Genomic DNA, 24222 nt, shown 5'->3' with positions numbered 1-24222 from the left:
CTTAACGACTGAGCCACCCAGGCGCCCTCTTTTTTTGTTTTAGTCCCTAGAATCTTAAGATTAATTCCACATGCTTGCTTTTTTGTCATATAAAGCCAAGTTAAAATCTCACAAGTAAATTTATTATGATCATATTAGGAAATAAATTAATGGAGAATTGACATCTTCCCAATATTTTATAATTATATACAAGACAGTGTATGTTCATCCAATTATTTAAGGAAAACTTTTAAACATTTTTTTAGTAGGCCCTATACATTTCTTGTTAAATTTATAACTAGGCATTTAATCTTTTTTATTGCTGTTGTAAATTGTATGAACTATTTCTTCCATTTTTATTTTTAATTTGAAAATTTTCTATGTTAAGGAAAGTTACATATTTTCTATATTAAATTTGAAAATAGTGACAAAATGTTGACTAATTTTTCTTCTGGTTTTATTTTTTGGTTTTCCTGGTTCACAAACATATCATCTGCCAATATTGATAATGTTTGCCTCTTGTTTTCCAATTGTTATGCTTTATTTCTTTGGATTTTTTAAATTTGCATTGATTAATACTTCCTGATCAATTCTGTATAGTTATGGAAATAATCAAGTTTTTTATTTTGTTCACAGTTTTAAAATAGGAATGCTCCTAGTGTTCATCATTAAGCAAGATGAATTTGTCATGAGGAGCACATGTCCCCTCTTTAATGTTTTAATCCATTTTTTAAAAACTCACTTTTTAAAAAAATTTGCAAAAAAAAGCATGAAATAAAAGTTATTTCCTAGGAAGCACAAATTTTGGCTAAAATCGCAAATTCATTTGTGAAAGACATCTTAAATGTAAATTCCTTCTAATTGTATTATGTGATAAATAAAATAACCCTCTGTTGCACATTCATTCTTTTCTCATGCTTAAAAAAAATAAACTTACGTAATGAATGTATTAATTTTGAACCTCTTACATGACAGGATTCATAAACATTCCATAACTGATATCACCTTATAAGAAACGAGCCAGTCGTGTGTGACGTGGAGTCAGAGATAAGGTTTTCTCTATTACAGCAAATTATTGCAAAAGCTGTGCTAAAATGAGCATAACTTAAATGCTGTTAACTTAAATTTATTTGAACATTTGTTAAAGAAGTGCTGTTTATACATACATATAAATCCTTTGATCACTTGAAGGAAGAGTATCTCTCTTCTGATTTTCTTACAAGAATAGAAAAATCAAGAATGAATGCTATATTTTACCAAATGCCTCTTGGCCATCTCTGAGAATAATTATATATTGTTTTTTTCCTTTGACTTTTTGATGTGGGTACTTATATTAACAGCTATTAGTGATAAACCCTTTTGGATCTTGGAATGAAGCCACTTGGTTATAGTTTAATTTTCAAAATGTATGCCAAATTATATGTGCTATTTTATTTGTGATTTTTGCATAGCTATTCCTCAGTGAAATTGATCTGAGTTTTTGTTGTTATTTTGGATGTTTTGGGAGTGCATTTAGTTCAGGTTTGGTATCAATGACATATTTGCTTTGTTAAAAAAAAATTGGGAACTTTCTTTTCTCCCAGGGCCCTATAGCAGTCTAAATGGTATTGGAATTATCTGTTTATTAATTATGTGACAGCACCTAGATCTGGAGTTTTCTTATGGGGTTAAATCTTTGGTTACTTTCTCAATTTCTTCCATGGTTATTGGATGTATTAATAGTGTTCTCCAGAAAAACAAAACCAATAGGATATATACAGGCAGATAGAGGTTTATCATGAGGAATTGGTTCATGCAGTTATGGAGGCTGAGAGGTCCCAGGATCTGCTGTCTGCAAGCTGGAGGCCCAGGGAAGCCAGTGGTGTATTCCAGGCCTAACCGAAAGGCATGTGAACCAGGGGGCCCGTGGCTTAAGCCCCGGTACAAGTCCCATAGCCTAAGAACCAGGAGCATTGATGTCCAAAGGCAGAAGTTACATGTTCCAGCTAAAGCAAAATCACCCTTCCTCTGCACTTTTGTTCTATTCAGGCCCTCAATGGATTAGATGATTCCCACCTGAATCATTGAGGATGGGTTTTCATTAGTCCATGTACCCATTCAAATGCTAATCCTTCTGGAAACAGCAAGTAGACACACCCAGAAATAATGTTGTACCAGCTTTCTAGGCATCCCTTAGCCCAGTCAGGTAGACATGTAAAATTACCATCACACTGGGGTTTACCTTTGCTCTCTCTTCTGTGGCAAATTTTATTAATTTCCATTTAAACAAAATCATCTCTTTCATTTAGGTTTCTACATTTACTTACATAAAATTAGGTAACATTTTCTTACAATTATTTCCTCTCTGATTATCTCACTAAAGGGGTTCTGCTGCTAATTCCAGTGTGTGGGGGGCGGGGAGGGGGGGGTGTTCCTGCACCAACAAACAATTCTCTGACACCAACTAGGAGTCCTACAACTCAACTCAACTCTCACACTATCTTCCTGGAGATAGCTTCAGATCCCACAGGTTGAGGGCTCAGTGCTACAGGACACCCCCCAAAATCCACACCAGTCCAAAGCCCACATTATTACTTGTGCTTCTGACCAACCAGCTATAGATCGGAGGTTCCAACAAACTCCTTGGGTTTGATGAACTTACTAGAGCATCTCACAGAACTCAGATAAACATTTTACTTACTAGGTTACTGGTTTATTATAAAAGGGTATAATTTAGGAATGCCTGGACTGAAGAGATGCACAGGGCAACGTGTGAGACGAGTGGTGCAGAGCTTCCATGCCCTCTTTAGGGGTGTCACTCTCCTAAAGTCTTTACATGTTAACCAACCTGAGAGTTCTCCAGGCCCTTTCCTTACAGGGTTTTTATGGAGGCTTCGTTACATAGACATGATTGATTAAATCATTGGCCATTGGTGATTGATTGAATCTCTAGCCCCTTCTCCCCTCCCTGGAAATCAGAGGGTGGAACCAAAAGTTCCTCACCTCTGTTCATGATTGTTCCCCCTTGGCAACCAGCCCCCATCCCGAGGTGCTTTCCAAAAGTCACCTCATTAACATAGACTCAGGTGTGGTGGAAAGGGGTTTATTAAAAATAACAAGACACATATTTCACCTTATGGCTCTAAAGTCATTTCAGGAACTGAAGGTAAGAGACCAAATATTGTAAGAAATAATGCTCTTATTGCTCAGGCAATTCCAAGGGTTTTAGGAGCTCTGTGCCAGAAATGAATGAAAACCAAATATATATTTAAGTCACAATATCACACTCCCCAATTTCCTTTTTTAACATTGCACATTTTTGCTTCTTTACCTCTTGTTTATGTTAGTGGCCATTATCTATATTATTTCAAAAAAGAACTCTCAGGTATATTTTGTGATTTTACTATTTTTCAATTCTAAATAATACATTAATTATTGATGGTTTATATTTATCTCAATATATATAACATGCAGCATGCTCTCCTAAGTTTGCCACAGGCCTATTTCCCTATTCCTGCCACTAGTTCCTATTTCCCACGCCAGACAATTCATACATTATTTTCCTGTCTGGCCACTGTAGGCATTCTAATTATGACTCTTCCATTTAAGGCTTTTAGTTTTCCTGTGACCTCTGCTGAGCCAGATCCATAGTTTCTAATACATGAAGTTTTTAGATTCTTCAAAGCCAGCCTGAAGCACTGTGAGAAACTGGGGAAGCATATGTAAGAGAAAAAAAGAAAAAGAAAGAGAGAAAGAGTAAGAGAGAGAGAAAGAGAGAGACAGAGAAAGCATTAGTTAGATGCAAAACTAGGATTGAAGGATAATTTTTTTCTCTGCAACCAGGAGAAATCTGAATGTACACCTCAGCTGGGAGATAGAAACATGGAGAACATTGGTGAGAACCAGGAATGTGTTAAAAATAAGACCACAGGTGCAAAATGGAGGCACTGATGCTAAGTCCCACATCATCAAATCAAGACTCAATTACAGTTTCAGGTCTCCCAGAAATGGAATCTTAAACATCAGTAAGGAATCTCCTGATCAATGCTAGTGAGGTAGTCTGCCTGATAGACCCCAGCCATCCCCTAAAAGAAAGTAACTTTGCAATAAGTAACCCACTTTTTGCCTAGTATAACTTCCTTGTTCCTGCTCCCTTCTGCCTATAAAAGTGCTTAATTTTGGGCAGATGTACAGCTCCTTGGAGCTCCTTTCTATCTGCTAGATAGGATGCTGCCCAATTCATGAATCTCTGAATAAAACCAATAAGATCTGTTAAAGTTGTTAGATTTTTTTAACATGTGCTAGAGTGGAGGTAGATATACATAATTTCGGAGGTAGGAATTGGAAGGACACTTGCGATGATTAATTTTATGCATCAACTTGTCTGGGCCATGGGTGGCAGACATTTGGTCAAACATTATTCTGAATATGTCTCTGAGAGTGTTTTTGGATGAGATTAATATTTGAATTGGTAGGCTGAGTAAAGTAAACTGCCCTCCCCAGTGTTGGTGGGTCTCATCTAATCAACTGAAGCCCTGAATAGTACAAAAAGCCTGACCCTCCCTTGAGTGAGAAGGAACTCTTCTTGCCTGATTGCCTTGACCTGGGACATCAGTCCTTTCCTGCCTTCCGTCTTGATGTGAAACATCAGCTCTTAGGTCTTGGTCTGTCAGTTTTGGGACTGGAACTGCACCATTGGCTCTCCTGGGTCTCAGATTGCTGACTGCATATCGTGGGACTTCTCAATCTCTATAATCACATGAGCCAATTCCTTTTAATAAATGTCTCTTTATATACACATACATCCTATTATTTCTGTTTCTCTAGAGAACCCCTGACCCATACAGCATTGAAGTAATTCATGCCCATTCACACTTTCTTTCTTATAAAACAGAGTCAGGGTCATCTGCTGAGCACGAGGTAGGTGAGGAAGGGAAAGTAGGTTTGAGAAAAAAGGAAGATATTTTGCAGAAGCATAGAAATGAGAATGGTACTGAACAGGGCTTGTTACTTTGTATAAAAGGTATTTCTCTCAAAGCAAATTAATGTTTAATTAATCAATTATTTGTGAACTTATTGGCTCCATATATCTCCCCTGCAAGATTATAAACTCAAGAGTTATGGATTGTCTTTCAAAGATGGAGAATGGTTTACTGTTGGAGCCATTTGTTTGGGTTCTTACCCCAGATTTGCTGTTTTCTAGCTGCATGATCTTGGGTAAGATACGCAAACTTTCTGCTCCTTGGATTCCTCATCTGTATTTACTTCATAGGTTTGTGGTAGAAACTAAAGATGTCTCAAGGGCACTTTCAGTGGTGACTGGCAATAATAAAAATCATGGTCATCTTGGCCTCAATCTACCTGAGCACTGAGCACAATGCCTGGAATACAGTAGATCATGAATGCATGAGTTGGTGGATGGATGAAGACTATTCTTCTGTGGCTTAACCTCTATGGTGAATGGTTACCAACTCAGCATCCTTCCCACCCTATTCTACATTCTTCTCTGCAGGTTGAGGAAAGATCCTCAGAACTATATTCCTTGGAATCCCTTTCCAGTGGGGTTATGTGTTAGATTCTGCCAATAATAAGTGTTTGCCCAAGGTTTGAAAGGGAAAGAAAAGGAAAACAATTATTTGTTCAGAGGCAGCTGGGCAGTGTGTAGGACTTTGGCAGAAGACAGGTGAAGGGTTTTGGGCAGCTATGTCTGGGCATTCTCCTAAAAGCATAGACTTCATTGCTACATGAAGCCAAACCCATCAATGGCAGTTTGGAGCTCTGACTTCTGCACTGTGGGTTTCTTCAAGGCAGCAGCACCTTCCCTGCCTTCATTTTTTTTCTCTTCCAACATTTGTATAAGTTTCTAATTCCCTTCATTAAATCCTTACCTGCTTAGAATATCTCATGGGCTTTGCTTTTTGGACTAAACCCAATTGTTAAGGGCTGAATTGTGTCCTCCCCAAACTCCTAGGTTGAAACAATCACGTCTCAGACCTCAGATTGTGACTGCATTTGGAAATAGACCTTTAGAGAGGTGATTAAGTTAAAAGGAGGCCATTTGGGTGGGCTTAGTCCAGTCTGACTGGTGTTCTGATAAGAGGAGGACGTTTGGATACAAAAGGAGACACCAGGGATGCACTCGCAACGAAGAAAGACCACTTGAGGACACCGCGAGAAGGTGGCCATCTGCAGGCCAAAGAGAAAGACCTCAGTAGCAACCAATCTGCTGAGACCTTGAGCTCAGGTTTCTAGCCTCCAGCACTGCGAGAAAATAAATACTATTCTGGGGTGTTTTGCCATGGCAGCCCTAGGAAACTAATACACCTGTCTGAACAGTAACTGGATTGTTCAAACAATGAGTCTAAGTTGTCCCTCTGATTCTTTGGGGTGAGACAGCATGGTTGGAGAGGTGTTGAAGGTAGTGCATATTTGTGAGTCACTTGAAAAATTCACAGAAGGTCCAGCTCATTTAGAAGATGCTGTTATACTAATGCCACGAAAATTCTATCTCTTGGCCTGGATCAGAACTGAGTTCTGATCGACACCCAGGAAAAGCTGGCCCGGTGTGGATGTCATGCAACATGGTCATTCAGTTGTTTCTGTACACCCACAAAGACCGCCACTGCGTTCCTCCCCACCTCCAGGCCAGCCCAGGGCCCCGGCAGTACAGATCTTTGCAGCAGCTACGCTGGACCAGTTACCGGTAGAGAACATTCAGTAGGGGAGTTTGGGTGGCTTTATCTAATTCAGCTTTGAGGGTAAAGAAAAAATGAAAACCCAAAATAGAGTATGTGGAGGGCATTGGAAGAAGGACTGGAAACCAGAACTGAGTTATGAAGGCCTGCTGAGAAAAAGAGATCCTGAAGAACACTTCCTCAGAGTAGGAAGTGAACTAAGGGGGCTTGACTGACAAAAACTGTCCTGGGAGAGCCTAAGAGGAAGTGGTTAACTCTATTTTCTAATCTAGAGGGGTGACAGCCTTCAACTCTGCCCCGCTGAGGCTCAACCTTCCCAAAGAGGGGGAAGGTCACAAATATAGGTCCATATCTCATGGGCTCCAAGGACACATAGGCCCCTATGGCACTTCCAGATTAAAGGGATGACACAGGGCTTGCTGCCCTTCCCTGCATCTGGTATGGCGAGAGGGTTCTAAGGTGTTGTTCTTTTATTTTACTGAGGATTCCAGAGGGTACACTCGCACAAAGTCGCCTAAGTACTGCCGTAGCTGGATTGATTCCAATCCAATCTTGCTCCGAGATCCCCTATTTCGCCATTTTGTCACATTACCTCACCGAAACACCTCAGGGACCTACCAACTGAACATTCCCCGTGATGAAGGGATCCGCTGGAGTATTACAAATACCACTCTCAAATGCCCCTGCCCACCAAATATAGCAGCTCTACCCACAGGATATTCACATGTATCATCTATTCCACTCCGTGGAGCTTATTTAAAATAAAGGAGTACTTTTGTTTTTCCCAGGGAGTCTGAGTCTAACCAAAAAAGAATAATTTGTGTGTAGGAGTTAGGAATAAAGGTTTTTCTTAAGATATTTCAAAGATTTTCTCAAATGTTCCATTACCATAGTGAAACAAAGGTTGTATTACATATTTACGTGGGTAGTTCACTCTAAGATTGTAATTCTAGCTTTAATTAGATCAGAAACAGAAATCAGACCTTAACTGAAGGAAAAGAGTATAATTTTTAAGCAGAGAGTGGCAGCTGAAGACAAAGACATTTAAACAATTATTTTCTCATAGTATAATGAAAGCAAGCTGACCATCTTTTTTCCATTATTCAAGAAAACCTTGTAGTGATTTTGGTTCTCATTAAATATTTGGTTAGATTCTCTTTATCTGTTTTATTCATGGGCTGGTCTCCTTGCCCACACCCAGACCCTCCATGCTGACATAAATTTAATCATACCACTAGCAACCGAAGTTCAAATTCAATTCAAGCCGGTTTCAGTGTGCTTAGATGTAATTTTCACCTCTTTATACCTAATTCAAGTCATCTGTGAGATGTGCATGATCTTCCCTCAGTCTGGAGGGTTTGCCCCACCTTACATTTTAAATATGTAAAACCTACTCGATTTCCTAACCATGTCTTTTTGTACTGTTTTTACAGTAAAAAATATTATAGCAGCACTACAGGGATTTTTCAAAAAACAAAAACCAAAAACTCTCCAAATACAACTGATTTCAGTTTTGTGTATTTCTGCCCTTTTGTTATTTATATTGATGTATCCATTTAATGTTTAATTCTCAGGCTATGAGATAAATAACACCCCCACCCACCCCCGGCGAAATGCTGTTCCCAAAGGAAGGTGTTTCCGGAGCACCACTGCCTTATAAATGAGAACTGAAATGGGAGAATCCTGCCCGGTGGGCCTCGCTGCCTTACCAATCCCTGGTGACCCTCTCCTCATTTCCTCCCAGCCCCGAAGTTGCTATTTTTTATTTGCTAACGATCCCAAAACTAAATATAAATCTTTGTCTTTCTCCTTTTGCATAACAAAAACAAAAGTTTTTTGAGGGCAAGGACAAACTCTGTTCATCTCAGTGCTTAAAACAGTGTTGGGGCATATAGCATATTTGTCACTAAATAAAAACTACAAGGAAAAGAGCGATTTGTGTCCTTTTTGGCTTCAAATCCATGTCATCTCTTCAATAATCTTATCTCCTGAAATCACAGATTAAGTGATAAAGAAGAATAAATCACTGTTGCCACATTTAACACTTGTACATTTTATTTAATTAAATCAGCCATTGTACACATTGCAGCTATGTATTGTTAGTGTTGTATTTTTTTTTTCCATTAACTAATACATGCCCTCATAGATATATTCAATTAGTGTTATCACCATGGGAACAAGATGCTGATTCATCAACTGAAAATTCACTTCTTCTCACAGTATTCAAGTTTTTTGATTACACAGCAAAAATCAAAAATCAAAAAAAGGTGAATAACCATTATGTTGTTACACAGACATCATCTGCACTGCAAATAACACAACAGAAATGCTTTTCTTGAGCTCCAGTGAAGGTTTTGACAAGAAGGCCATGGTGTGTCTCAAAAAGTTTCACCATGAGCCTCTCTCATTTTGGCTGCCAAAGAAAGCTTTATTTCCTATCCAACTGCCAGAAAGTGCTAGCATTTGAGGCTTTAAGAGATTTGGCTTGTGGGAAACCTCCCTCCCAGGAAATTTTCTCCCTTGGCAACATTGCTTGAAATGATGAAGTGCCATTGTTTGTCACATTTGTTTTTGACATTTGGAGCAATGAGTCATTTTTTGCACAACAGGAAAAGACCAGATAGAATTGGAAAATGTTCAATCCCTGGAGGATAGACTTTTTTTTTTTAAAATTTCATCTTCATTGAATATACTTTTCTTTAACAAATAACTGATTCGAAATGTATATTGTTTATATGAATATATTTGTGAATATATATATATGTTAAAATGCTACACAGCTTCAACCACTAGAGGAATAAGGAATAGGACATGGAAATCACTCAGATGATTAAAGTTCCTTCTCTGAAACAAACAAAAAAGTGCACAAATGCACTTAAGAGTTTCCAAGGGAGTTTGGATTTCAAATAAATAAATCAAAAATTTTAACCAAAACCAAATTTGTAAGATTTCTCAACCTTGTCTGCAAGCTAAAAAACAGACCTAGCGGAAAGTGAAAAGTGCTTGCTCAGGGTCAAAAGAATGAAAACCATCAGTGTGATTAGAAGAGGAGTTTTGACTGTGGTTTTGATTTTTAAATGCTACATGCAGGTATTAGAGAAGATATAAACCCGGGGTGGGGGAGAACCACTCCAACATGGTGAAGGAGTTTAACCTTTTGCGTAGTGTAGGGTAAATCTTGTTTCCAATGAATTATCTACAGTGCAGTGGCCAGAAGAAAGTACCACCAATAAGACAGCGTGGTTTGCTAAAGCAGCAATGAAAACTGGAAAACTACAGTAGTTATAGCTTTTAAAATACCCTGCCAATGTGTCCAAAATCTAAAAGACCTGAAGATGCTAGAATGCCACAGGATGTGGCTGCTAGCAGCTGAATACCTCATTGTTTTGTTCCTTTTGCCTTCTGCTCCCCCCTTCTCCCCTCCCTCGTGTGGCTGTTGGAGAATCATAAATCAAGGCTGGCCAGCACCAGCATTAAGTGCTTAGTTAGGATAGTTCCTTGAGGTTATTAACCCATCTTTAACTAGGAGCAATGGCTACTCTGGAAGTTCTAAGGACATGGTAGGTCTGAAGTGCTTCTTTTGCGGTAGAACTGTATTATCATTCGATTGTGTTAGCAATATCTTAATTAACCATTGTTCAGCAAATTTCTAGAGGCCTTTTATTCCATGATGCCCAGTGTAGTTATGATAGGCAGTGGTTTTAATTTTAATATGTTGTTCATCTGAGCATTTGAGCTATATACATGGTACAAGGATATCCCTCGGGAGGACTCCTAGGTATCATCACTTGAAGAGGTCTGTAGGTGAAGTTCTTCTGATCGATGGATTTTCATGGAGTTTGTTCAGGAGCAAAGAACGATGGAGGTGGCCAGTTCTCAATTTAGCACAGACACAACAAAGTAGTGGATACAGCATCCAGACTGAAGGATGCTATCTTTGGTCACAAATTAGCTTACAGTTAAAGAGGACGGGGGGGAAAACTGAAACAAAATGCAGTGTGTATTTGCTAAAAGTGGAAGTGTCAGGGTATCCCATTAGGCCGGGTAGGTCACTCTGCTAATGAAACGGGAAGTTGCATATTGAGTGAATGTGTGGTTTCTGGTGTGAGGACTGGGCAGCCCCTCATTTGGCCTCTTGCTTCGAGTCCTCCTTGCAGAAATGCCGAAGGAGTTGCTGGAGGTCGCGCTGGAGGTCATCTTGGTCTAGTGCTTCTGGTACATCCTCCAGGTGCTCCAAGTAAATGCGTTTTCCATGCTGGTCCTTCACCACAGCCCTCTTCTGTGTACTGGCTTTACTCATTGTTGTCCTGGAGGAAAGCAGACAAGAGAGATTTATGCTTTCTTCACTAAAACGCAGCCACCATCTTCGGAATGGGGCTAAATAACCATGGCATGAAAGTGCTTTACTGCCCTACCTCTGGATACTTCTACACTAGCCATCTTTCCGCATCTTTCTTTTAAACGCGGCCGCTCCTATCTGACATGAGTCATGAAATGTTTTAAAGTGTTTCAGAACAAAGAATATCTTTTTAAAACTTTAGGAACTATTTCAGATAAATAAAACCATGCTTTAATACGATTCTCTCCAAAAGAAACCATATAATCATTCATGTTTTGTTTAAGGTGCACTGATTTGAAAGAGCTTGGCTCGGCACTCCTGCGTGGCGCAGGTGGTTGGGCATCCAACTCTTCATTGTGGCTCAGGTTGTGATCTTGGAGTCGTGGGATCAAGCCCTGCATTGGGCTCCACGCTCAGCAGGGATCTGTTTGAGAATCTCTCTCCCTCCTTCTGCCCCTTCTGCTCGTTCTCTCTCTCTCTTTCTAAAATAAACAAATAAATCTTAAAAAAAAAGAAAGAAAGAAAGAAAGAGCTCGGTTCATGCTGAAACAGGGATTCCATATGTACCTTTTGACAGGCTGAGAAAAATAGTTTTTGATTTTTTTAAACACCTTAGCTGCCAGCTTAATCCTTAGAGTTGCATCCTGTTCTAGGAAAACTTTTCCATGAGACACGGATCTTTAAAAACCGGAATCTTATTCTATCAGCCTAGAGGAAGGTGACTACCAGTGAAAGATGAGGGTCTGCCCAGGTGTCAAAACTTCATCTAGAGATGGTGGGGAAGAGAGAGGAAAGAGAAAAAGTACCGAGAGACAAATTCTTCCTCCATCTGCTCAGATCTCCATGGACTTTGCCCATTTTTGGTCTTCTATGCCATTGAACAGTCTGCTGCTTTCTTGGCTCCCTCCTGAATAGTGATTAGTCGACAAAAGGGGTTCTGATGTTCTGTGATATTTTGTACTACCATTTTCCCGTCTCCCTACTTGAAAATGATTATGCTGTAATTTGTACACCCTCTCTTCTTCTCACTACTTCTAAATATAATTATTCATTCTGTAAATATGTGAACATTTTTATGTGCCAGGCACTATTATTATAATGAATAAGGAAAATGAATCTCAGAGATTTTAAGCAATGCTCCAAATACAAAATAACATAGTTAGTATGAAGTGGGGCCAAGACTCCAAGATTCCAGAGCCTGAATCTGTAACCATGATGCCATGCATCTTCACTGAAAACCACGGAGAAATGAGCAGTTTTTGTGACTTTACCCAGCAGTTTTCTTACGGATTCCTAGTGTTAAGAAGCTGGAGGTTCTGTCCTTATCATTATTCTACCTTCTAACACTGCCATGCATTGAAGATCATCCTGATTTTTTTTTTAAAGACTTCTATTAGCCAAAATACTTTCAGCTTTCTTTTGGGCTCCTTCTTCCTTCTTGTCTCATGTTCTCTTGTTCTCTTCCTTCCTTTGATACCACATGAATTATTTTGTATCTGAAAGCAAACTTAAATTTGTTCCTTTTTAAAAAATATATATTTATTTATTTATTTGAGAGAGAGAGTTGGGGGAAGAGAAAGGGAGAAAGAATCCTCAAGCAGATTCCCTGCTGAGCATGGAGCCCAAAGCAGGGCTCAATCCCAGGACCCTGAGATCATGACCTGAGTCAGAGGCTTAACCGACTGAGCCACCGAGGCACACTAAATTTGTTCCTCTTAATAAGAACGTCAAATTTGGTTCCAATGATTGAAACCAGATCATATTTTTCTAACTATTCAGCACCCATATTTTTCTTCTCCCAAAAGGCACATATCTGATTATTTCTGCCAAGAGCTAAGAGAAGCTTTCAGTAATTGGTGTGTGTGGGGGGGGGGGGGGGCAGGCAATAAGCTTCTATCACAGGGCAAACCCTGATATTTTGTGCAGATATGTGTAGATGAATGTGTTTATGAGTATGCATATGCATATAACTCAAGCAGTGGAATGAATCTACTCATATGTAGATCAGGGGGGCAGTGGGTATGATAAAATGTCTTCGTACAAGATAAAAGTGTTATACATGACAAATACATTCCAGAACTAAATAGCTATAGAATTTAATTGAGTTGTCTATATCCCTGGCTTCAAATTCACCAGCTGTAACTGAGAACTTCGGATTAACTGGTCTCTAAATGTATTCCAATTTAAAGATCTCATGATGCTAGGGTGTGTACATGGTTTATGTGGTTTTGTCTGAGTAACTGAATAAAACACTTAAAAGTTCAGAGTATAAAAGGCACTTTATCCTTAATTTACGTAGCATTTTTAAAGTTCTCTGAGCAATTACACTCTTAAATTCTTAGCTGCTGCTGTTGTTCCCGTGTGATTGGAGGGCGGAATTGTGACAGAACCTTTAATTCACTGTTCCTAATTATTATGTTCTACAGGCTAAAAATAGCTTTGTAGAGTACTATAAATGACAATCTTTTTCTTCTTCACAATGAAGTGAAAAGCACAATAGTAACTTGAATTTCCATTGTGTCTTTTCCCTGAGAAGTGGAGGGCACTTTATTAGCATGGTGCTGCTAGAGGACCAAAGAGAAGGGCCAGGAGATGAGGCAAGAGGCAAGGGTTCTCAAGTTCATACATCAAATAGGTAATAGGGACGGGCTAACCAGAGAGTTTCGCAGCTGGTCCCCTTTCATAGGTATAAAAGTGAGCTGCTTACTGCTTTTATGGCACTTTAACTTAGTAGAGTCCCTGGTTTCAGCATTGCTAGGTACATTCAGGTTTGTGGATATCAAACTCATGCTCATGTTATTTGCCATTCACATGCGGGATCATGAAACAGCTTAAAGCTTTTAGAAGGCGGTAAAAAAACAAAACAAAACAAAACAAAAGCATGTACCACACAGTTATGATTTGCTAAGATTGAGCTGAAGGTAGCTGGTCACAAGATTAATTTGTGAACAGCTGATTAGATTCCTCTTCATATGTGCTCCAAATCTATCAACACAGTGGAAGAGCCCACCTCAGCTGGCCTCAGCAAAATGGATGACTTGCTAAAACCCAAGGAGTGATTGTGTAAACAGGTGTCTCATTCTCCCCAAGCCTTGCTATTACTTTCAAAGCATGAAGAGGACACTATAGGTATGACACACTGACAGATCTACCACTTGACAAAAGTGTACAATACAGAGAGAGTTGGAAGTTCCCAAGGGATGTTAGGGTACATGTAGGGGCTATTTTTCTTTTCTTAAAATTGGAAAAAAATTTCAGGTGTTAGTTGGCAAAGCATAACCCCATGCTAACCCAAACCTTTTAATTATTGATCCATCCTCTTTCAGGATTTCATTCTCTACTAAACTGGGGAAGTGCACTTTCATGTGGCTACCTGTATAACTCAAAGCCTGAAGAAAAAAGAAAACAGGACAAAACCCATCATAAACCACAGACTTAAAAATAATCTATTCCTGTGCTTAATCAATAGTAAGTATAAAAAGCTATACTTGAAAGAATAAATAAATATAATTTCGGGATCAAGTATAAGAATTGAGTTTTATTTAAATTTCTCCTATTTGTGACGGACATGTACTACAAAGCTTTATAAATGCTGGTAAATAACATCTGTACTGAGTGACTTTTAATTTTCTCCTCATCTCACCCTCCTTTCCCCAGTGGAGACTCTACCGATAAATATAACGATCAGAGGCAAAATAAGCAACAAGTGAATAAGGCCCGAAGTGTACAACTCACACAATTCATCTTCTGATTATCCAAGGGCAAGATACTTTCCTTAAAAGTATTTAAATAAGGTATGCTTTTCATATCTCAATGCATTCATATATAATCTCAATGCATATTGTGGGTATAGAAGAGGACACACATGTACCATTTAACTTCAAAATGTCTCAATAGCAAAAAATGTTTTGTAGATATTTGCATATGCCCACAATCCCTTAGTCAAAACCCTTGGGGCCAGATGTGTTTCAGAATCCAGAATTTTTTCTTTTTGGATTTTAGAAAGGTAATATGATATATACACTGTATATTCTAATATCCCAGAAGGGGTTGGGGCAGCATCCTGTAATCAATCTCACAAATATATCAAAAGCAAAGCATGTGAATATTCACTCTAGGTAGGACTAAAAACCCCTCCATGTCCTAATAGCTCCATGTCAGTTCATATTAAATTTTACTCCCAAATTAACTTGCTACTAACCTACAAGTCTCGGTTTTCAGAATTTTTGAATTTTTGAATCCTAGTAAGGGTCTGTGGATCTGTCACCGTGGACCCATTTTCTAATTACTGAAAATCAGAACTTAAATAATTATAAATGCTTATTTTATTTCTAGGTTTAAAATAAAACTGAATTTTCTTTAATGCCAATCTTTGGAAATATTTGAGAATATTAGCTAGTAAAGACAATTTGCAACCTATTTATTTCTTTCTCTTATTAATTGGGAAGTCACTTCTGGGTCTTCCAAGCAAGATGTACAATCATGGCCTAATTCCAGAGATTCTGATTCTGATTCAGCTGAAGTGAATCCAGGTCATCTAGATTTTTTAAAGCATTTAAGGTGATAATGATGAATACCACAAGTTGTGGAAACATTACCTCACTGTACAAGTTATTTCACGCAGGAATTCTACCCTCTTGAATTATTCTGCACCCTTCCACGAATACATATATGGAATGACATAATGATAAACCATTTTCTTTTTAAACACAAAGCAAACATAAAATACACATACACAACACGAAAACACAAAAGTGATAATGCTTCTATACCTCTTCAAAGTCATCTTTGGCTGAAGGAAGATCAGTGGCTAAACTAGAATCACCCAGATGTTTCTCCATCCTCTCTCCATGTACCATAGTTGTTTTAACAACTTTGCTGACTCTACGGCCTTCCACTGGTTCAGCCTGAAATTGTGAGGTACTGGACAAAATGCTGGGCTCAGACAAAGTTACCTAATGGATGAAGGACACATGATACACGGTTTCTGACTGCCACAAGGTCACAGTGATTAATTTTTCTATGTAAAGAAACCAAAACCCTACACTGGTTTATACCAGTCTTCCAGAAAACAGTATTTTGGAAAAGAGAAGCAGTTACAAAAAGAAAGAAAAAGCCTGTAATCAATTGGTAATGCCTCTGTCATGAACTCCATGTACACAGGACCAAACCAACCACTCATGAGTCACCTGAACGAAAAACCATCAGGAAGTATCGTGAATAAGAACCGATTGCTCAGTGCAATGCGGACATAACAGCCTATTGATGAACCCTTCCTCCACGTTTAAATGGTTTTGGCATTATGAAGATGAAATTAATCCCCAAAGGAGAAACTCTCAAAGATATGACAAACCAAAAAAGTAGATTTCTGGAGAAACTTTGTGCATAATAACAACATTTTGAGGATGTGAATGAATGCAAAACAGTGAGGATGTCACAAATTATATGTCATAGAGAGCAAACATTCCTCAAAGAGAGTAGAATGGAAAGAAAGAAAACTATAGATCAGGGAGTTTCTGGACCCCGGTTTTAGTGACTCTGAAATGCACAAGGTTAAATATCAAATATTGATCTACAGGGCCCTACAGAGGCTGCCACGCTGCCCAGGACACAATTGTACAGGGGCTTCCTGTGACATACTGTTTGCCCGCCAATGGGTTCCTGGCCTTTTAAAATTTGACTTTTGGATTTCTGTTGTATGTACGCAACCATAACAGAAAACAGAAATAAGAAGGACCAAACAGAGATCACGAGTATAATGGCTACAGATCTCCTCGGTGGTTGTTTTAAAATACCACAAAATCATGAAGAAAAAAATGAATGTGCAAACTGAAAGCAGGGTGCCAGATAAGGGGGAGCAGTGGGGCCAATGTGGGTAAACAGTCACACCCACCTCTTCCGACTCCATTTCACACTTCTCCATAAAATCAGGTTGGAGAAGCAGATGATCTTACCTCTGACTGTTCGGTGTCACTCTTTAATACAATGCGCTTCATGACTTTGGAATAGCCATCTCCTTCCTCAATGCTGATGGGTCCCTGGGCCGTTCCCTGCATTGTAACCTCCTCTTTCTCTGTGCCTTCAGAGGATATGTACCGCCTAATGATTTTCCTAGTGACCTGAAAGATATTTTATTCATGGATCTTGTTTTTGAGGGGCAGCACCGAGGGACAGATACGTTTTAAGCAGGAGGTTCGAAATCAACCACGTTAGGATAGTACCTTCTTGACCACAGTGTGTCCCTGCTCATCGATGTATTCTTCTTCTGTGACTGTTTCCGGGGGTATGTCAGGCATATCATCTCCCTAAATGGTTGAGAAAAAAGGGTCACTTCAGTGTTTGGCACCAATTCTGAGAAACTCCTCCCAAGGGCTTATAAGGTGCGCCATGTTAGAAAATGAAGGAAGCTACTGGGAAGCACTGTGGAGATGCCAAGTCCTGTCGAGTAGTATGTTTAAAAGAAAGAAAGAAAGAAAGAAAAGAAAAGGTGGGTAATAACATGCTTAGGGGAACTGGACCACAGTTAGGTGTAAAACAAACGCACAAACAAAAACGGACAAGCGAGGTGAGGTGGGCGGAAGGAGGAAGCGCTCTTGCTCTTGCTGTTCGTTCTCTTGGAGGCGGGCTGCCACTGTCATCACCGCTGCATTGTTTTTAACAAACCAAACTTAGGAGAGTTAGGGATCTGCTTTTGAATGGCCATGCACTACCTAAAGAGCATGCCAAGCCCTCACTGCTCCAGGTCCATCACTCTCTACGGGTTATGGGGACAGAAGTGTCCCGGACGTGCAGTAAGGTAACAGCTGGTACCTGAATAATCACTCGTCGGCGGACAACCCTGGTAGTTACCATCGCCTCCTCATCTGAGCTGGTCTCCAGCTCACCTAATTCCTCTGTTAGCTCCTGGTGGAAGCATGGAAGCATTGTTTTGTTTAACATGCTAAGGAATGTCTTCACTACTGGTTTCTGCTTTAGTTCACACTTGTTTTCTGAAAGTCTCATTCCTGGAGGCTTTGGTGGAAAAGCCAGCAGGGCAAACAGGTGTGTGTCTGTCTCACACTTCGATACGAATATAGTTTTTTTGTTCAATGAATGAAAAAAAATTCTGAAATTCTGAAAGCTGAGTGCCCATCTGTCAAAATCTGTCAGAAGAAATATGCAGCTTGTCCACATCACTTCTTGGACTTAAACTCCTGATAAATGACCAATGTAAACACAGAACTTAAGTAGCACAAAAAACATTGATAAGCCATTGACACTCAGGCTTTAGGCTTGGAATGATTAACCCACAGGTAGAGAAATAACTTATGCCTGTAGCAGAACTTTCTGCAAAACCAGTTTCCGAATAGCTGTTATCTAGCCAGTAGAGCGCCTCTCTGTCACCAAAGAAGGCAGCCTATGAATAACATCAGACTCATTCTGCAGAGAAGTTAAGATGCACTGGCCAGTCTGATTTTATGGGTCTGGCCCAGAGTCAGATATGGAACTAAAAACATAATTTTAGATTAGAACATATAACTTGGGAGCATTCTATCACATCACTCTTTCCTAATAGGTTGCTTTTTTTTTTTTTTAAAGAAAACTCAATGACATTTTTTCAACATATTTTTAAATATCTGATGTATTTCTATATGCTTTTCTGCTAAAACCTGTAAAATCTAAACCAAATTATACTTTAAATACATTCAGGAATCTGCTGCCTAGAAATACGATCAGCAAGAAAAGTGACTGAAATTGGATCCTCAAGATAGGGTCATGAGAAGTTAAGGGTCAAAATAGGAAGCATCACAGAAATAATCGGATATTCATCAAGAATGGAACAGACCTGTGTATAAAGTGGAGTACAGAAGGACTTATCAAAAATTTATGTGCATTGAAAAAATAAATGAATTATCCAAATAACTGTTTGAAATCTATACTTCATTTAGCCAGTGGATTCTTAGGCTTCTGGGTTCAGATAGCATCTTTGAAACATTTTTACTAGAATTCATTTAAGCCAAGAACTTGGGAGATGAATCATTCTGTGCAAAGGTAAACTTAAAATAAAATTCCATTCATGGAATGAATTCATTATTTAAGATAACTGCCAAAATTGGGACACAGTTCTCACTTGCCTGAACCTCTCTTAATTCTAGTTATGATTTTAGACAAATCCTGCTAGCAGATGTCATCCTCATAGTGAAGAAAAATAAATGTAGGCCTTAAGCCCACAGATAAGTTGTATCACTCGTTTCCCCAAAAAGTTTCAGTTCTTTTACATAATTCATTCTTCACTACTGAGACATATATTAATGCTTTAAAAACACTTTGATGTAGAAAATGTTTTTGAATTCTAGAAGGAAAAATATATAATTTATGTTAAATTACGTTTAATGCAAACAGATTCTGGCCCTTTTTGTGTGTGTGCATGAGAATCATCTAGGGAGTTATTTAAAATGCACATGCTGGGTCCCCCTTCCCTCTCTGAGGTTCATTTCGATTCAGGAGCTCTGAGGAGGGCTCAAATCCCCGCCGTTAATGCTGAGGAACATGAACAGTTTAGAATACACTTTGAGAATAAATGGCTTAAATGAATTTCTAAGATGGTCTCCACGCTTCTTCGCAACATCAAAACACACGTAATGACAAAGGAAACAGTGTGACTGATGTCAGCTCCTACCCCTGTCAGGGATTCTGACATTCTGAATCAGCAGTAAGTTTAGGTACCAGGTCCTCTGTCAAAGTCATTCTTAAAATAGACATAAGGAGGCCTATTTTGGAAATCACCTTTCCTTTAACGAGAAAAATTTGTCTGGGGAGGTAAACCCCACTGGATATCTACAGTCTGTCTGACTGCACGGACAGATCTAACCAGAGTCTGGCTCCCACATGGTGCCATGGCCGGCACTTACCTGAGGCCCTGTGAATCCCTCTCACTAGTCTGCACGCCCATGGTTATCAATTTTGAAAAGCCACATCAGGGATCTTGTTTCACCCCGGTGTTCATTTTCCTCAGCAAAAAGTTTTCCAATTGTAAAATTAGGGCTCGTGGTCAAATAGCTAGAGTTGGACTGTGTATCTTTTTTTTTTTCTAGATTCTCTGGTCCCCAGGTTTAAAAGGGATTGAGGGGTTCACATGACCCAGGTTAATTTTTGTCAGAGAAAAAATAAGCCATCAGAGAAATGGAAACTGGGGAAGGTTTGTAGCTTTGCTGCCTATGGGCAAGGAAACGGAGGAGATTCTTACCTTATGGAAAGCTGCATCTTCATCGAGTCTTTCAAGGGCCTGTGGTTGGTCATCAGCAGACTCCACTATCACAAGGCTGGTTTTCTGAGAACTCTCCTCCCCGTGTTCTGGGGGCTCTTCGGGTTCTTGTATGATGGGAGAGTCTCCCTGCTCACTAGATGTTGGGGTCTGGAGGTATGGCCTCTCCTCCTCAGGAGGGGTCCTAATTTCCTCAGGGGTCTTGCTGGGAGAGCCAGATACAGCCGTAGCCTTTTGAGTCTCTGACACTTCCGTCCCTGGGGTTGTCACACTGAAACAGAAAAGCCAAGCTATACCATGAGAGCATATGCATTTCTCCTCCTGCCGAAGCAAGGGAATTAGAAGGAAAAATGGAATTTATCTTCATGGTCCATGGAAGTCAAAATAACTTTTGTAAATGTGGCCAAGAAATGAAAGTTGAATAAAAATCAGATGTAAGATATCATATAGAGTTACAAATCAATGATCTAGCATTGACTGGGAAAGATGTATTCTAAAGATAAAAATTATCCCAAAATGTATTACTATTTCCTAATCTCTACAAAGTATATAAATTATAATTTCATCTTTTCTTTGATAACTCAAGGTGATCTTGAAGATTTGAGGAGGTTTATATAACAAAGATCTGTAGATAATAAGGCTCTCGAAGCAAGAATCAAAGTTTGGGGAAAATTTTTAGAAACCAATCTAAAAACCCCATGTTAATATCATTATCATAATTGTAAATATGGAGAGTCTTATTATACCTCTGGAAAACTGTATTACTTGATGGAAAGACCTGGTTAAAACTTTTTCTACTGATACAGTTTGGAGTTACTCCAAGGCAATCTTTGTAACCTCATTTTCTAAGGAAGAAAATTCTCTGCTTTTTCTGTTTAACTTATTGCAAATTTCTGTCACTCCATAGATATTAAGTGCCCAAATTGATATGCCCTCTTTGCTTCCCACCTTTTCCTTTTTCTTTCTCTCTTCTTTCTGCTCTCCCCTAAAACCTAAAGGTAGTTGGTAGGTGGCTCAGTGGAAAAAGGGATGATTTTATTACCCATTTCACCCTCTTCTCAAGTTCCAGTGACCCCAGCACAAAGCTCACTTAATGACAAGAGAAATGCTATGATGCAATCTCCTGACACACTATTCTCAGATTCCAGGGCTGGGGATGCATTTGCCTTTTGCACGATCTACTTTCTTTCTCTAAATAACAAGTGCCATTTAAACAACTCTCTTTCTCCTTTGCTTCTATAAAGCCCAGAACTTGAGTTCTGAGCTGCCTGCTCTGTAGTAGCTTCCTTTAGCCAGAAGCTTTCTGGAAAACTTCCCTTTACTCCCACTCTGACCGCATCCCACCTCACTTTAATGATCTTTCATTCTGTGTGAATAATCTGTGCTGTGTTTCCAATTGTACTGTTGGGCACCCCATCGCTTTGGTGAAATACGCTGAGGGCTGTCTCCCCTATCACCTACACTCTTCACCTGTCACTGTTCACTCTCTGAATGAGCTGTAGGACAACTGGCACGTATCAGAGCATCACAGAGAAGTGAGGGGCAGGACTCTTAGAAGCAGGAAGAGTGAGGTCCACGTGAAATTTTATAGTTGAAACTATGCTTTCATGGGCACATCCTTGACCTGTGACCCTAGGAGATGAACAGGGGTATAAATTACTATAATTTAGAGATGTGGAAACAGAAACCAAAAGGGCTTTGGGACTTGCCCAAGGTCACAGAACTGGAAGTTGGTTCAAGCAGATCTCCCACACAATGCGGTCACAATTACGTCTCAAATCTTTTGCTCTTTGTCTGTGGTTCTGGCCCTTGTTATTGGTGGGGTTATTTGACAACAATTTCCAGCAGTATACGCCTGGCACTCTTGTCCTACTGGCTTGTTTCTTGGAATGACATTTGACAGGCTTTCTTTTGAAACTCACAAGTACTCCTGCTGACACTCAAGAGATGACTCTTCAGGCCGGTCTTGCATTTTCCCTGAGAAATCCTGTTGAACTTGCTCCTTGTGAGTTTGCGGAAAGAGCTCTGTTGCTGAGCTGTCCCCCTCAGCTTTGGGGATGTAATCCTGAAAAGTGGAATAACCGACAGAAATGTCTTCCTCTGAGACAATGGGAGGGTGATCGCAGGGCTCGCTCTCTTTAGAAGCAGCTTGCTCCTCTTTCTGCTTATGCTGTGCAGTGCATAGCTCCTCCTGAAGGACTGAGAACCCTACGGGGGAGAACAATTTGAATTGAGTATTTAATCGAAGCTCACTCACATTAAATGGATATTTATTAAGTAACTATTAATGAGCCACATCCTGTGATAGATCCACGCCCACACAGCTGACCTTCAAGATGCAGGTCATCTAGCGGAGCGAATCTCAGGCAAGTAAGAGTCTATTAAAATGCTGAGTGACCGGGCCACGGTGCCAGCCAATGAACGCAGGGCCACCCAACTCAGGGCTAAAGAATTAGGAAAGGAAATGCAGAGGGTGTGACATTTTAAGGAGGCCTGATGACAAGGACGCATCGACTGAGGTACTGAAGCGTACACTGTAAGTGGTGAGAAGAATTAGAGCTTAAGAATAATAATAGCTAATATATTCTAAATACTGATTATGTGTCAGGCACTGTTCTAGGTGTTTTGCAAGTATTAAGTTGTATTAACAACGCTCTGAGGTGAGTACCCTCTTTATGGAGGGCCTCTCAAGCCAGGCTAAGGAATTTTATTATATCCAAGGCAATGAGGAACCGCTGAAAAATTTTTAGCAGAGAAATGACTGACATTCACCTATTAATTTATTCACTCAGCAGATCTATATTATCAGCTACGCAGGAGGTGCTGTTTAGATGCTAGACACGTAGCGGTGTACAAGGTAAAGTCCTCGCCGAACTTTTATTTCTGCAGATATGTATTTATGATAAATTTTCGGAGAAAAAGAAACCAGGGTAAAAGTATAGAGCAAATAGGGCTAGTATTTTAGATAGATTGGTCAGGAAAGAGTCCTGTTAGGAGATGATTTTGAGCAGAGGCCTGAAGTAAGTGAGAGAAAAAGGTATTGACGCTCTGAGAGAAGAACACTCTAGAGTAGAGTTAACAAAAAGTAGCAGAGCCCCAGAGCCTGAGAATGCATAGGGTACCCAGGGAACAGCAGGGAGGCAAGGTCTCTGGGATTTATAAAAGAAGGAGAGAGATGGGAGATAGGACAAGCCTTCACCGAACAGTAAGACACACCATCATTTAAATCGAGGAAAAGAAGCCACAGAAAGAAACTGAGGAAGAATAGCCAGTAAAATAGAGGGAAAAAAAACATGAAGGGAGGGTAGCATGGAAAGGGAGTGAAGAAAACATTTTAAGAAGAGATTAATTTTTTGGTCAAATGTTACGAAGGGGCACATGAGGTGAAGACTGAAAAATTACTCACTGTATTTGGCAATGAGGAAATACTTGGTGAATTTTATGAGATTGTTTTCTGTTGGGTGGTGATGACAAAAGACTGACTGGCATGGATTCTAGAGACAGTTCTAGAGAGAACAGGAAGACCTGAAGCAGATACAGGAAATTTAGACTATATTTTTGAAGAGATTTTCTATAAAATGAATGGAGAAACAGAACAATCATACAAGGAGGAATATGGAGTGAAAGGAGTTGCTTTGTGTAGTTTTTAAAGATGGGCTCTATTAAAGCATGTTTTCGTGCTGTTGAGCATGGTCTACTTGTAGGATGCCACAGAGGACAACTACAGCAGTGAGGTCCTTAATTGGATAAAAAGGGATGAGATCCAGGACAAAAGAAGAGATGATGGTTTTAGCAAAGACATTTCATAGCAGAGGGAAGGTAGAGTATAGGCACTGAGATGCACTTAGGTTGGTAGATCTTGTGAAAGAATATGGACATTTGCTTCAGACGATTCTTATTTTTTCTAAGAAATATGAAGCTTGGTCATCAGCTTTGAATAAGGAGAAGAGAAAAATGTTGGAGGCTGGAAAGAAGAAGAGAATTCT

General features: G+C 39.5%; 1 protein-coding gene across 39 annotated transcripts in view; it reads right to left on the bottom strand.

The window, feature by feature from the left end:
- Positions 1 to 8686: 8686 nt before the first annotated feature.
- Positions 8687 to 24222, bottom strand: part of ANK2 (ankyrin 2) — a 633020-nt gene continuing 617484 nt past the window's right edge. For 37 of the 39 annotated variants that reach the window (XM_032401030.1, XM_032401034.1, XM_032401024.1 and 34 more), the window contains 6 exons: positions 22159 to 22444; positions 20219 to 20507; positions 17214 to 17297; positions 16947 to 17111; positions 15765 to 15947; positions 8687 to 10960 (listed from right to left, as the gene is read on the bottom strand). In XM_032401030.1, coding sequence (XP_032256921.1) covers positions 10946 to 10960; positions 15765 to 15947; positions 16947 to 17111; positions 17214 to 17297; positions 20219 to 20507; positions 22159 to 22444 — 1022 coding nt within the window. In that variant the 3' untranslated portion in view covers positions 8687 to 10945. The remainder of the gene's footprint in view (positions 10961 to 15764; positions 15948 to 16946; positions 17112 to 17213; positions 17298 to 20218; positions 20508 to 22158; positions 22445 to 24222) is intronic. The other 2 variants (XM_032401035.1, XM_032401037.1) reach the window with 2 other exon arrangements.

Source organism: Phoca vitulina, unplaced genomic scaffold (assembly GCF_004348235.1).
Source record: "Phoca vitulina isolate PV1807 unplaced genomic scaffold, GSC_HSeal_1.0 scaffold3, whole genome shotgun sequence".
Lineage (NCBI taxonomy): Eukaryota > Metazoa > Chordata > Mammalia > Carnivora > Phocidae > Phoca > Phoca vitulina.
This window is presented reverse-complemented; position numbering and strand designations above follow the sequence as displayed.